General features: G+C 51.5%; 4 protein-coding genes across 4 annotated transcripts; 2 read left to right on the top strand and 2 right to left on the bottom strand.

Annotated features, from left to right (window-relative positions):
• Positions 1-514: 514 nt before the first annotated feature.
• On the bottom strand, positions 515-1,310 carry J4E88_005673 (uncharacterized protein; the record flags this gene model as incomplete). Its single annotated transcript, XM_049399307.1, has 3 exons — positions 515-680; positions 733-972; positions 1,024-1,310. The coding sequence occupies 3 exons, from the start codon at positions 1,308-1,310 to the stop codon at positions 515-517; spliced, it is 693 nt and encodes a 230-aa protein (XP_049255098.1).
• A 1,830-nt stretch (positions 1,311-3,140) lies between these two features.
• Positions 3,141-4,961, bottom strand: J4E88_005674 (uncharacterized protein; the record flags this gene model as incomplete). The annotated part of the gene is made up of 1 exon (XM_049399308.1): positions 3,141-4,961. The coding sequence occupies one exon, from the start codon at positions 4,959-4,961 to the stop codon at positions 3,141-3,143; it is 1,821 nt and encodes a 606-aa protein (XP_049255099.1).
• A 3,517-nt stretch (positions 4,962-8,478) lies between these two features.
• J4E88_005675 (uncharacterized protein) lies at positions 8,479-10,081 on the top strand (the record flags this gene model as incomplete). The annotated part of the gene is made up of 2 exons (XM_049399309.1): positions 8,479-8,778; positions 8,831-10,081. 2 exons carry the CDS (start codon positions 8,479-8,481, stop codon positions 10,079-10,081), a joined length of 1,551 nt encoding a protein of 516 aa, XP_049255100.1.
• A 2,256-nt stretch (positions 10,082-12,337) lies between these two features.
• J4E88_005676 (uncharacterized protein) lies at positions 12,338-13,985 on the top strand (the record flags this gene model as incomplete). The annotated part of the gene is made up of 2 exons (XM_049399310.1): positions 12,338-12,343; positions 12,420-13,985. The coding sequence occupies 2 exons, from the start codon at positions 12,338-12,340 to the stop codon at positions 13,983-13,985; spliced, it is 1,572 nt and encodes a 523-aa protein (XP_049255101.1).
• Positions 13,986-14,221: the final 236 nt, after the last annotated feature.

A 14,221-nucleotide genomic window follows, 5' to 3' on the forward strand; every position in this document is an offset into this window, starting at 1 on the left:
TGCCATGGAGCATGCTCAGCTTTGCTCAGCACTCGATTTCCTCATGCCCGAAGATTGGTCCTACAATTAAAGGCCTCACGGATGAGGAGACCCGTAACGAGGACTTCTATCACGCTTCGACGCCACATGCAGCCACCCCTTACATCTTCTCGGCTGATGGGCGTTATTTCCGCTTGCGAGATCATGACCCACAAGTAATATATCTCCTACCTTGGCAGCCACGTTCTGAGCTTGGCATGCAGCCACGACACGAGGAAAGCTTGGCCGATTCCAGAAGGTGGCCGACATGATTGCTTGGAAGTCTGCTTGCAGGGATATAGGAGAAAAGGAAGTCAATGCAGGGAGTTCAAGGCGAACGATATTTAAACGAGCGATTAGATTGACACATTACGGACTAGTTTGAACGACCCGCATCGCCCGTATCTACAGTCTAATCCGGACAGCAACCGAAGCGCCGCTATTGTCTGTTCTTGCACACCGACTGCTCATCCGATTATCCGCGACCCATCCTGACTTAGGAAGTCTGCACATAGATGTCCGAGCTGCCAGAAGACTGGTAACCCTCAGTGGCGACAATCTGGTAGTAGTGCTGGCCCAAGTTCATGCCGTAACGAGCCCAGGCGTTGAAGTGGTTCTGCATGTTTACGCTGCCACCGACGCGCTTTTGCGTGCGGACAGACCTGGAAGGTTGTTAGTGCGCGTCCAACGTCCACATGTTGCTGGTCAACTTACCAGTACTGCTGAAAGGTCCTTGTTCCATCGATGGAGGGCTGGTTGGTACGGGTGGAGGTGGAAACGTCGTAGGTACCGCCGTCAGTCGTGAAGCTGCCCTTGCGCTGGGATCCGCTGCTGGGGTTGTAGGTGCCGTAAGACTCGATCACGTAGTACTCCACAAGCGGGTTGCGGGTCCAACCGTAGACGGCAAGGTAACCGTTACCCTGAGGCTGGAAAGATCCGCCGTAGTTGATCGTGCTAGGATGGGGATCAGCAAATGATGAAGCTTAGTACTTCCAGATGACATACCGGCCAGTTCCAGGGTTCCATCCCTTGCCACCGACGAAGTTGCCGGTGTTCCTCCAGGTCACGGAGTACCTGCTGCCCTCTCCCATTGTGTACTGAGCGGAACCACCGCCATCAGTCCACCACGAGTAGAAGTACCCGTTGTTGTAGCCCTCAGCGCTGGGAGTGGACTGACGCTTCTCAAGAGCAGTTGCGTTGCCATCGTCACGCTCAGTGAGGAAGTCAAAGGGAGCGGCGAGTACGCTGGTGGTAGCCACAGCGGCGAGAAGGAGGGACTTGAAAGAGACCATGTTGAGCTGAGTTGGAGATCTGTGCTGGATGCGGTGATGATACTGAACTGCGAGAAGCAACGAGCTTATATGTCAACTCCGAGGTGGAGATGAGCCTGAATCGCTGGAAGAAGTCGCCTTTGGTGGTCATGAGGTATCATCTCGCCTCTGTCTACATCCGTCTTGGTGTCAACGACGATGGTGTGTTCCAGTCCTCTCATTTCGAAAAGCACGCCCAGCGCACTGACTAGAACGGCCTAGGAACCACGAACACGGCAAGCTGCACCGTTCAGTGACCGGCCTCGGTAATCATGGACAAGATAGAAAAGCACAAAGATCCATGCCCCTTGCACCCATCTGCACGACACCACAAAGATAATATCGCTGATCCGGGCTTTACGCGCTTTCTCAACCCGGTTCACAGGATGTTAATATAAAAGAACGCCACTAGGGTACAGGTGGTCGCCTTACCCCACACTCCTCGGAAGACAACGAAGCTTGGAAGGAACACCCGCTGCGCTAATGTCATGTAGGCGATGATATTGTTAGCGACAGTGGCGCACGTGATGAAACATTGGGCGCGCGTGGCGGGAAGCCTCGGCAAACTCAGGATAACCACCGGATGAAGAGGATCTGCCAAGATGTATAGTAGCCGGCTTTTCTACCGATCCTGGTAAGACATGCCAAGCGCGGTGGGTATCTTGAGCGGAGATGATGTGTGGAGTGCATGAGTGGATCTCGAGGTCGGTGAGTACATGATAGCAATGTTACTATGCACTACATGAACGCATAATGGTGGTGTTATTACTGAGAGGTCAAGGCACCCCTGGAAGTGTATCGAGGTTCGCGAACTCTTCACAGTTCACACATTCAGCGTTCAGGAGATCATCACTTCGCGAACTCTCATTTTGCCTTGATCGCCTGTACTCAGTTAGGCGATCGACACGATGGTCTCTGACTAACAACATGGACTACAGGATGAAGTGCTGGTGCAACACCATTCGAAGCGACCACCAGTATACAGCACTAACGGCTTCGCGTACAGTATCGGGGACTAAGGCTGCGCTTGTAGGTCGCGCAACCTGCCCAGTTCTCTAGATCCAAGACCGCCGAATGCTTCATATTACATGGCAAGCCGGTGGCATCCAGATGTCGTACGAATTTACCCAGCCATGTCCTTGATGGCGCGTAGATCAGGGTCGGTCCATCCGATGGCTATCACGGCATCATCGCGGAAAAAGGAAACATGAAGGACGTAGGCAGGGATTGCATCCGGTTTACAGTACTACACCACGGTGGAAAGGAGTATCTGCATCTTGGTGTGTGGCAACATCAACTTCAGCCGCTGCTGTATACCGGTGTAGAGTCTTGTCCTTGTGTGACTAGTCTGGCTACTATCATCTACGATATCGGACTTCCAAGGTCTTGTGCTGTTTCAGCCAGCTGTTGTGGATATCAGATCTTGCCGAGTGCGATTTCCGGAGTCATTTCATGGCCCACCAAAGCTCCTGCTTACCACCGATCCCTGACAAGCCTTGTTGTCGTTTGCCACATTGCGGCTGATCAGGCGATGCGACTTGGGAGATCAGCTATCCGGTTCGTACGAGCGACGCGTGCAAAATTTGTCAGTGCAAGATTAGATGGCGTGAAGATCCAGCCGAAGGGATACGTTCACGTCGCGCTGAATATTCGTCCCGCGGAGATGGTTGGGGAGAGAACTTGTGTCCAACGAAGATATTTCATACTATCACAGCGTTATCTGCGCGTTACAAAGTCAACATGAAAATTTAGGGCATTAAGCACCGCGAAAGATGATATGAAAGATTTTCGCATCTTCTCATTCCCTTCGAGTCACTTCTCAAGAGACGAACCACCGAGCCTGCCCAGAGCCCTGCCTAAAGCACCCATGATACCTCCAGAAGCCATCGGTTGCTGTTGCACTTCCTCACGACCCAATCGATCCCAAGCCGCACACACGTCGCCCATAGCGACCTCGTCTTTCTCATCGAAGCTCAACTGAGCGGTGAAAGAAGCAACAGTCGTAGTACCAAGCTTGATTGTGTGCGGAAGAACACCACTGCTCAGTACACTATGTGCTGTGTATAACGACGGTAGAGCATGAACCCCTCGCTTCTTTCGCTCGATGTTGACAAGCTTCAGGAACGCGGTCACCACGGCTTTCCGAGTAGCCTTTCCGCTTTCCTCGACCTCTATGAATTCAAGGTAGGAGGAGAGGGGCTCCGTACCGAGACGCATTACACTCACCTCGGAACCGCAGTTGGAAGCTACAGGTACTTGAGGGCTAGTCGAAACTGTCTCCACAAGCTCTCCATTGGAGAGCTCGTTCAGTGATCCGTCGCGAAGCTCCTCTTTGCTGCCTGAGTGCATGGTTGATTGGAGGCTTCCTTGCTGCGTCGCAACAACTTCACACTTCTCAGTACTGACCGATGCAGCATCGTCCGAACCGAAATTCGAACCTTCCGTATGGCTCGAGAGCTCTTGGCGATCACACAATTCGGATACTTCGGAACCCTCTGAACCCGTGTCGTCCACGTCGTGAAGCCTTTCGCGGATGCCGGGGTCTGACTGGGCGTCTTCGATGCGAGTGTCAATACTCTCGGAGGTCTTGTCGTGTGCGCCGTTGGAATGTTCGAGGATACCTTTGATTGGAGAAGCGACCGACTCAAAGTCTGACCCACCATCATCCTTGATGGTTTCCACGTCATGTAGAAGCTGTTCGTAGGCGATGCATTGGACTACACCATCCGCGTTTGCTAGGAACATCCGACCACGGAGTATGCTCTCGAGTGACAGGTCGGTGCCGTTCTCGTCAAGATCTTGGTCCATTTTGTAGCCCACAGTAAGGCTCAGTGGCCTAGACCTGTAGTATGGTACAAGAGCCCATTCATGGTTCGCACAGTCTGACGATAATTCCGGCTTTCTCTCGATATCAGCAGCTGTGGATGGAAGCTTATATCTGTACACAGGGGCTGCACCGTTGTCAATCGTGGCATCCTCGAGCCGCGTGAAGATCGATGACTCTGTCGCATCCGACTTTTGTGATAACACTTCCTTGAAAGCTTTGCTTGATGCTGCGGCGGTCGTAAACGTAGGACTACCTAGCTCTTTCACGAAGGCTTCGCTGAAAGCCACTGAAGTTGAACTATTATCATCAATGTCCTCAACATCCTGGGGTAAAGAGGTTCCATACTCGTGATTGAAAACGTCAGTGATGTTTGAGCGTTCACCAAACGTAGCAACGCCGGTGGGAGCTGTGAAGGTGAAGCTATCGTTGAAGCTGCCCAGGGACTCTAAAGGCAGTGGCGACAACGTAGGCAAAGAGCCTGAGGACTGAAACCCAGTGACATCAGTGCTCGATGGTGGTAGCTGCTGTAAGGCAGTTGAGGTAGGTGAAGCAGCGTCAATATCTTCAGAAGACATAAGGCTAGAGTGTTGATGAGTGGACACAGCCACATCCCGTGGCGATGTTGCGCTGTCCTGGGTAGGTATGAGTCGACTGGGAGGCGTGTCGAACCGCTCAGGCTCGACAGTACCGACTAGTGCATACTTTACGTTACTCGAAGGCGCCTCCTTAGTGGCCGATGACCCTTGTTTCCTAGCAGCTCTCTTCGCCGCCTTCTTTTGTCCCTTGGTCGGAGCTAGGAGAGGCATGATGACGGCGGTCAGGTGTGTATTTGTGAGGTGGAGTCCTCTTTTCCCCTCAAATCAACCTGCAGTAGGAGCGGAACAGTCTGTCCGAGGCAAACGAGTCGTAAGTGGTTGGTAGGTGTCGCAGGTGTAGTTGAACTGAGAAGTGTAAAATCACCGCTTCTGGAGTACGTAGGTTGTATTTCCACCTTTTACGGACGAGGCAGGGAGTGAAGGTAAGTATAGCAACTCGCAGGTGGCCATATCTGCGAATACTTGGCAAAGGCGCGATCGTACGCACATGAGAATGGTGAAAGCCCCATACACATGATGTGAATCGAACCTTGGAAGCCGTCACTCTGGCAATTACATGCAATGGCAAACCACCTGGAGGAATTGTATATATGTTGTTTTCCCATATCTAGCGTAGCGTATATATGTGGTGGAAATCTCGCAGTGAAGGCAAAAGGATAAATGCGTCGCACTTCTATAAGTCCACGGGCGCCTTCTACATCTGTCCGGTTTAGTGTAGTAAGTATTTGGCTGACATAGAGTAATTGCTAACAATCTCGCAGTTGGACGTTGGCAAACTTTGCAAATATCTATTCGTGGTCTCGATCGTTCCGGAAGATGATCGTAACATCGCTTCCGGACTGACGCGGATATGCTATGGATACTAAGCACGGAGTATTGGTTCGCATATTGAGAAGATCAAGTCGTTAAGCTTGGGAAAAATAACTTGCAATAGTACATGCACGAGATACGTTAGCAGAACCTTGAGGTGGTGGTTACCCTTCACCGTAACAGGTATTTGCCTAAGTACCTAGGTAGGTAACGTTGGCACGAGACGAGCAAAACGCCGAAAATTCAAAAGCGTACAAACCTGGTAGAGTTATTCAAACCACTTCAGCACGAACGCGTTCTCGCGATGAAAGTGGCGTGGCATTTGACCCTGAGGGCTCAAGACACTACGCGCTAACAGTAAGGCCCGATGACAGGAAGCAACACTATACCACAATCTGACCCGGACCGAAACAATTCAATATCGAAAGAACGCGATGGAATCTAAAAGGCTGTCGGAATTTCAGCCATTGTGATCGATACGGTTTCAAAAATGAAGATGGCTGGGGAAGATTTACTTCTTCGGCGCGTTCTGGTGAGCACTAGTGGTCACTAGCGCGACGCGTCCGTATGAACGCCTACAGGGATCCAAAAGTTCTTCATATAAAGACATGACGATACCCTTATTATTTCTGCAAACTTCCAGCTAATACAGAATGTCGAATCCAATCGTTATCGAGGTGAAGGAAAAGGTGGAAGGGGACATCTACTCATATGATGGCACACTGTACAGAATTAATGGAGAACGTCGTCTCGGCATCGATAGAATTCTCGTCACGCTTTTCAACATGAACGAAAAAGAGATGCGTAGACACGGATTATTCTGGGGTGTAATCTCTCCTGCGGACTTGGGCAAAGAAGCAAACTACGTCAGAATTAAGATGCTGCGAGAAGGACTGGAAAAGCTGGAAGCTGGCCGCGTGGCAGAGGAATTGGCAAGTCCCGTGTTTCCTTACTTCAGTTCAAAAATCTAGTTCTTTCGGCCGTGTTCCTTGAACTAATAATCATTGCAGCTGCCAGTATATCCGAGACAGATATTCGAGAACCTTGCCACAGAATGGCACAGGAGGCATGGATGGCACATTACTCCTCCATCTACAATTACTCCTCCGTCTACGATTACTCCTCTATCCACAATCACTCCTCCATCTACAATTACTCCTCCATCTACACCACCTGCAGCAAACGACCTCAAAAGGGAGCTCGATGAACCCATCCCATACGACCATGAGATTCTGTCCAGTAAGAAGATCAAATCGGAAGAGTTCACAAGCGACGGTGTCGACGCAGCCATACCCTCACATGCAGGGGAGTATGTGAACCGTTATTGGGGGAAGCAACCCGAAAACCCATGGACTCCAGAACGAAGCGAGGATGAGAAAAATCTCATGAGCCAACACGAGGCATGCCGTGCCAAGCAGACTTTCGTTGCAGCTATGGGTACTTACTGGATTCAGTGCCCACTCATTGAGCATAAACACCCAGAACTAAAAAGTAGTCTGCGCATGGTTGTTCAAGGCCTTGATGATCATACACAGGAACGTGGCTTGCTCGAGGCCCACCTCAACCTTGGGCTATTGAAAGGCACCATGGTTATGGGGCCTGGCCTTGACATAGTCCAAGATTGGTGTTACAGACACCAAAGCCAGCGTTCAAGAGATGGTGGCAATGGGAAATGCAGGGTTGACAAGGACACAGAAAGACTTCGAGACGTTCTAGAAGAGCTCAAAAGAGTAAATAGAATACCTATGGACGCGATCATTAAATCACCGCCTCTCGACTTACGAAAGCCACTCGACCTCGACTGCGAAGCTCGACTATACGAGAACAGACCATCCATTGGTAGACCCATTCGGATCTCTGGCGATACCGCGCATCTCGAATTCCGAGGAGATAGTTTGTATTTCGAAGGCAAGATCAACCTTCCTATGATCAGCGACACGCCTGTAAAGATTTGTGGTTACAGAATCAAAAGCGATGATTCTTGCACCGTTGAGAAGTGGTTGGATTACGATACGTCGAAGGTCGAATACGGGGCGGTGTGGAACGAGTGTTGACCGACAGAAGATCTTGTTTGTTGACCGATGTTAATGGGGTAGATTTTGTCGCTAGTTATCAGAGTAGGCGTAAGAGCAGCAGTGCGCTGCCCGTGCCGCGCGATCTTTAGCCATGTAGATATTCTTTTCCAGCCCTACTGTTGACCGCTTTCAACTGTTGCTTTGTCAGGTATCAATGTACACCGCAACGCGTGTCATCGCGATCTGTGGCTGTGGTGTGAAAGAGCCTGCAAACCTTACAGAGAGGGCACTGTTAGCGTGTTAATGCGCGGATGCATCCTTCTGTATGCCTGGGTCAGCCCGCCGGGTCCGCAATGAATGCTGACACTTTGCATGTAACAGTGCCGTCGCTGCTAGTGTGCCCAGGTGTTGAGAAGAAGAAGTTGCATGCATGACTCGAGTCGGAACTTCAGGCTGCTCGCTCATATCTTCGACGCCGACTTCTGATGCGTGCGGCAATACTGAGAGCATCGTGGTGTGCTACGTCACCTTGTTGGATCTGGACACACCTAGGTAGAGTTTACAGTTTATTGAACCTTCGCGGTAGGCTCGGGACAACTTGTGGAGATTCTGTGGAAGGGTGCCTGACTGCTGAGAGCGACTTGTCGCTTTCAGATGGCCGGCGCTTGTCATTGGTCGGCGAGCAGCGGATTCCAGATGCCGCAGTGTCAGCTAAGGCCAACGCGCGTCTCGGCAAGCATCCCCACCCTGCGTCCGCTCGCAGGGGTATCGCCATGCACCCATATACATCGACATGCTGCCACTATGGACAGTATCGACACACATGCCCTATTCCCATATTGCCAGCACTTACTGCGAGCCTGAATCACAAAGTTGATTGCATTCACCAATTACTTACGACAATGGCCGAACTATCGTCTGCCGCAACAACCTTGGCCGGAGTGACGTATACATATAATGGATCGCTTCACCCGCGCACACGAATGCTGATAAACCACTTCTGCCTTGAGCTTGAGGAGGAGGTCGAGCAAAAGCTCATCAACGCGCGACTCGGAGTGGAGGACGTCTCGGAGGAATGGCTCCAGGCGCAGTTGCTGTTACGCGCTTTCGGGCGTCCCGGTGAAGAAGTCCGCCGAACGAAGCTTGACATGATCTCGAGTCTCGAGATTATCAACGCGATACTGGAGGACAAATACTACATCGTTAGTTTAACAATACCCATGTTTATTACCCATCATACTAACCCATGTCCAGCGCCCATTGGAGCATCTCCTTGAACTCTTCCACAATTTAGAGGAGGTTTGGGCCAAAGCATATCCTGAGCACCCAGCTTCAGAGAATTATTTCAAGAACAAAACGCGACACAACGCCTCCCAGTGCTGGTGCTTTGCTGCACAGCAAAAGAACCTACTCATCGAAAAAACGTTGCCTGCCACGGTGACAAAGTCAAAGCCGAACGCGAGTCAGGCCGCACGACTTGCACTGGAAAGTCAAGCCGCGAATGAACCGAATGTTCTCCAAGCACCCGCTGTGCACAAGCGGCCACTACCGGACGCTGAAGAATTTGGCGAGCCTTCCAGCGGTTTGCACAAAAGACAAAAGCTCCCGTCGCCTACTCCTGAGTCTGATATCGATAACACGGAACACCCATTATCCTCGATCGAGCAAACTCCAGGCGCACCCCCGACGCCTCCAGAGCACGTGGACCATCTGCCCCTTCCATTTGCGGTTCCTGTAAAAAGAGAAGTATCGTCAACACAAGAGCTTGCGGTTTCTGTACCTCAGTCCGAGAGCCCTCTATGGCGAGCGATTCTTGATGAACACAGCAGAACCAGGCTGCATAGGTACATGACTCAGATTGCAGGTACCTACATGGTACAGTGTCCGTTGCTTGAGACGAGACATCCAGATCTCGTCGGGCAACTCAGCATCGTAATCAAGTACATTGGTGCTCCCTCAACTACGTCTGGCATACTCGAGGCTTATTTCAACTTTGGCAAATTTGTTGGCCCGGCAGTACTCGGGCTCGACGATCCCCACCTCACAGAGTACCTTTGGGCCACAGCAAAAGAAAGACGGGGCCAACGTGGTCCTACTGATTACGTGAACGCCGAAGTTGAAAGACTTCGCGAGGCCGCACTAGATTTGGCTGGGCAAAGAACACCGGCACAGAAGAAGACTAACCTGAAGACTAGAAATCTTAGAGACATTCCTGCTCTTGAGATTGACACTTCCGAGTTACCCGATTTGTGTTTTGACGCTCGACTTGATAATCCGACCGGCGAATACTACGACTCAGGCACTTATCGCATCGCTCAGGGAGGAATCGAGTTCAGTGAGAGCGGTCTGTGTTTCGGCGGAACGATCAGGTTGCCAGAAAGTGCTGGAGGGGAGCTGAAGTTCAATGGTGTCAAGGTCTTCAACAAACATCGAGGTGACCTCCCGCAGAAGTGGGAAGATGTTCCTACAAGCAAGGTACTTCCGATGGAGGATGCTCCCTCATAGGTCCTCGGCGACTGTATACACGCTGGTGTTAATCTATTCAGTTGAATATGGTGTTTAGCTTTTGCATGGAGTAGCTAAATGCCGCCGAACCCGAACAATCACGAACGAGAGTTGCGCATGCCCTGGTTTATCCAAACTGCCTCGGAAGTATGTACCACGCCCTGTATCCGCCGTTTCATCCTGTGCATTGGTCGCCGAACTTCAGGGTGGGCTCGCTTTCGGCCCGCCGCACTGACCCCGCTTTCCCGCGCGTCGCCCGACTTGATGCCTTTGACACCGGTGACCCACCCGTAGCGTCTATAGAAGCGAAGCACCGGATCTCACCGCATGCTTACATCTTTACTTGTTCCTTCTCCCATCCGCTAGTTTGTTGAGTAAATCCTGAGGTCGGAAGAGCAACGTCAGCACTTGATATGGTTTTACAAGCAGGTAACATTCCCGAGGTCGTCAAGCGCAGAGTGTCAACATCTGCCGCATTCACGCCGGACTTGAGATCTGCATACAATTTTGACAGGCACCAAGGCGTGCACGGCTATTCAGAGTTCGGGAAACTCCCGATGATGGCTCTCGATCCATACTCGGTGACTTGAGCACCGGCAGGCCGCTGCGCACGTCTGCCGTTATACCTGTCACGGAGATCTGATGGAGAGCCGGAAAAAGATAACACCAAGGCATGTAAGCCCACGACATTTCTGCCTCGTCAAGTCTTCCTATCTTCATACACTCACTTGCTCCACTTTTGTTCTTCGCTTCCGCAAATCGATCTGAGACTACTGTCATCACGTGACGGCGATTTTCACTGCGGATCCGCTTGCAGTAATACTACTCCGAGTTCGCTCTCAGAACTGATCTACCCTGCGTCGTATTGCACATTCAGTCATCGCTTCACCGATCTTGTTCTCTCACCGTCGCGCCATCATTATGCCTGCTGCAACTCAATCTCTCGAGACCATGGTTCTCCAAGCCCATCGCGCCAAAGGCGTACGCTATCCGACAGCCTCTCAGAAAGAATGCTTCAAGACCTGGTACTCTTACGCGCTTCGTCAGGGTGAAGTCACGAAGACTTCCCCGAAAGTTATCGAGGAGCACGGAAAACATCTCAAAGAGATCAAGGAAGCGGCGCCAGGTGGGCGAACGTATCTTTGAGCTGGTATGTTTCTTAGCCTGCACAAAAGCTTGCAACTGGCTTACTGACACGCTTAGACAGGATTTCGAAAAGTGTTTCAGATTTGCCTTCGCACGAACTGGCGTCATCAGTCACCTTGAGAGTGTTTGGTTTTGTTGTAATAGCAGTGTGCTGATAATAGTTCGATCTTAATCCTTTCTTTTTGCGTTGCACCGACTCCTTTCGAGACAATTATGTCTCCCCTAGCGATTCGCGACTGGTTTGACGCTTTAATCCACAATCTGTCTCTATAACTTCGTCGTGTGGGCCTGTATCTCATTTATCACCGTAGTTTGCGAAGTCGCCGATCGTTACTAAATCTAGGCCCACTGTGGATACTAGCGCTCGACTGCGTCTTTTGACGCCGTACGCGATCTCATACACGCTTTCACCCTCATGCTACCATCTCTTTGTCTTCCTCCGCTGCACATGAATTGTTGACTTTTTCCGATAACCAAACCAAACAGCGAATCTCTGCATCAAGGTCAGGCGTCTAGCAAGTTGCGCACTTCCCTTCACTCGCCTTGTCCTAGCCGCTGCTTGCAGCTTGCCCAGGTGGCACGCTCATAGCAATCACCAAGCTGCGCTACAAACGGCATCCCGTAACACGACTTCAGTGGCATATCCAGGCGCTGTAGTCATTGTGAACACTGGATCATACATATGCGCTTCGCCGCATACCTACCGTTTCACTGCTCTGACAATCGATTTTATGCTCCAACGGCGAGGCATGCATTCCAAACACGCCTCTATCTCCAACTTAATCTCTGGACATGATGGCTGCCATGATACCATCCCTTCCTAACCTTGGAAGACTGCAACCCCACTACGAAGGTTGTAAGCAGTACTCCCATGCGCATCGGCGCTCCTAGAAGATCTATCAAGATGTCACGACGCTTACACCTCGGTTGCATGGCCGGCTCACCTTCACCTTCACTATATCTCATCTGAACGATGAAATGGCGCGCTATTGTGCCATCACAAGGTGCGAAATCTCTGACCGGCGACCGCAACTACCAATAAGAGCTTCAGGATAACGCATGTGAAACGTGTGTGTGTACTGCGAGAGAGAGGCGCGCGACCTTTCAACCATGAGGGTGAAATCTCGTCCCAGCCACTTTCAAAAACCTCCGTTACTCACTTCTACAAATTCAAACCCACCGGGAGCCGCAGCTTTCTCCTTCTCAACTGCAACTCCCACATCCGCTGCCTGATCAGGACCAGTCTCAACTACAGCGCATATACACCGGCGCCCGCGATACAGTTTCCAAACCCGGAGGAAAAACCAACATCTACGAAAAGATGAGCGCTACTCACCTTGCCTCCGTATGTATCCCAGGACAGCTTCGACGCCTCGACGACCTGCCGCCCGAGCTGATTGTTATGATCGCGAGGAATACGAATGACGCCTCCGACATCTCATCGCTACGTCGCGTGAACAAGTTCCTGAGCGCGGTCATCCCCGCATGGGTTATTTCCGAGACGGCTTTCTATATAATGCCTACGTCTAGCAGTATCTCGAGGATGGCACAAGCAGTGCAGACCCAAAGCACCAACCCCAGCTGCAACCTAGGACGTGTTTCGGCGGTCATCTTCGAGAACGTATGGCCGACACCGCCTGATGAGTTTGGGCTCAATGGAGAACTCACGCAGCACGATGACTGGGAGGCCGACAGTGACGATGAGCTGCCGCCAACCTCGAACACCTATCTCCACTTCATAGATGGGTGCCATGAAGAGCGCGACTCTGCCCAGTTACGCGACTCCCTGGCACACTCACTGGGAAACTTTCATGGCGTCAAGGAAATGATCCACGTTCCCGGTTTCCACAATTCTCGACCAGCACAGGAGCGACCCTCCCGTGAGGAGCTCCTTCAGACAGTGCTGCTATATAAAGACCACGATCCGGAGGATTTCGAGGACGAGATGTGGACTCGCCGACGCATGATGTTCGAGCCATATCAAGGAATCCTCGATCAAGCTTGCCCTAAGATGTTCGATCACGCTGTTGGTGCCGTTCTCCGCAACCCGATGCGGAGAAACAAACTGAAAGTCTATATCGAAACGCATTCAATCTGCGCACTGGGGGACGTCGATCCAAGCGCTTCACCAATACCCGCCAGTCAGCTCGGAGATGTACTTGCGATAAAGTACATTGGTCGTTGGATGTCAACAGTGGATGCCATGGTCTTCGACTTGGAGATTCTGCACAATCAGAGGATCAACACAGCATCGCACTACGCGGGTATAACGCATCTCTCGATCAGCGGAGATGGACTGGGCAACGAGGGTTCAGTACACATGGGGCTCTTGGGCGGCCCATCGCACTCTCCAGACTGGTCACGCTTGGAGACACTACACCTCGACGATACTCAGCAGAACGACCAGTCCGCTGATTTTCTTCGCCAGCAGAAGTGTAATCTCGAACTCCACAACGTCTACTGGCTCGGAGATTCGATCCAACGTTTTTCCAAAGGCTCGTCACTTCGAGATGTGAAGGCTTCCGGTATTTTCGCCATCGAGGAGACCAAAGAGCATGCCAGGGGCGTCTGGATTGTGGCAAACGATCACAGGGAAGCCTACGAGACTGCGGTAAAGAATGCTGGGTGTTGCAAGCCAATGGCATTAGGCCCTGCCGTCCCCTTCGTCTCACCAAGCGATGTTCAGCGGTACATGATGAAGGGAGGTGTCTTGCCGTTCAGCAAGGCGAATGTATGGGCAGAAGACTGGAAGTTATAGAGTTTCATACGTCTGTCGCAACTTCGTCGTTCTTGTCGCATCGCCGCACACGGCCACGCAAGCGCTAGGTGTCGCAATTATTCATCACCGTTTGAGCAGATGGTTCTTATTCGACAATGGATTTCTAGGCACTCGCTGATGAAGTTGGCTTGCTAAAGTTGGCTTCTTCCATGTCTGATGGCTTGGTCCACGGGTACGTCGCAGGAGGCGTGGGCGGGGGGGGGGGGGGGGGGGGG

Source organism: Alternaria novae-zelandiae (genome assembly GCF_023758075.1).
Source record: "Alternaria novae-zelandiae strain BMP 2774 chromosome Unknown scaffold_10, whole genome shotgun sequence".
Taxonomy (NCBI): domain Eukaryota; kingdom Fungi; phylum Ascomycota; class Dothideomycetes; order Pleosporales; family Pleosporaceae; genus Alternaria; species Alternaria novae-zelandiae.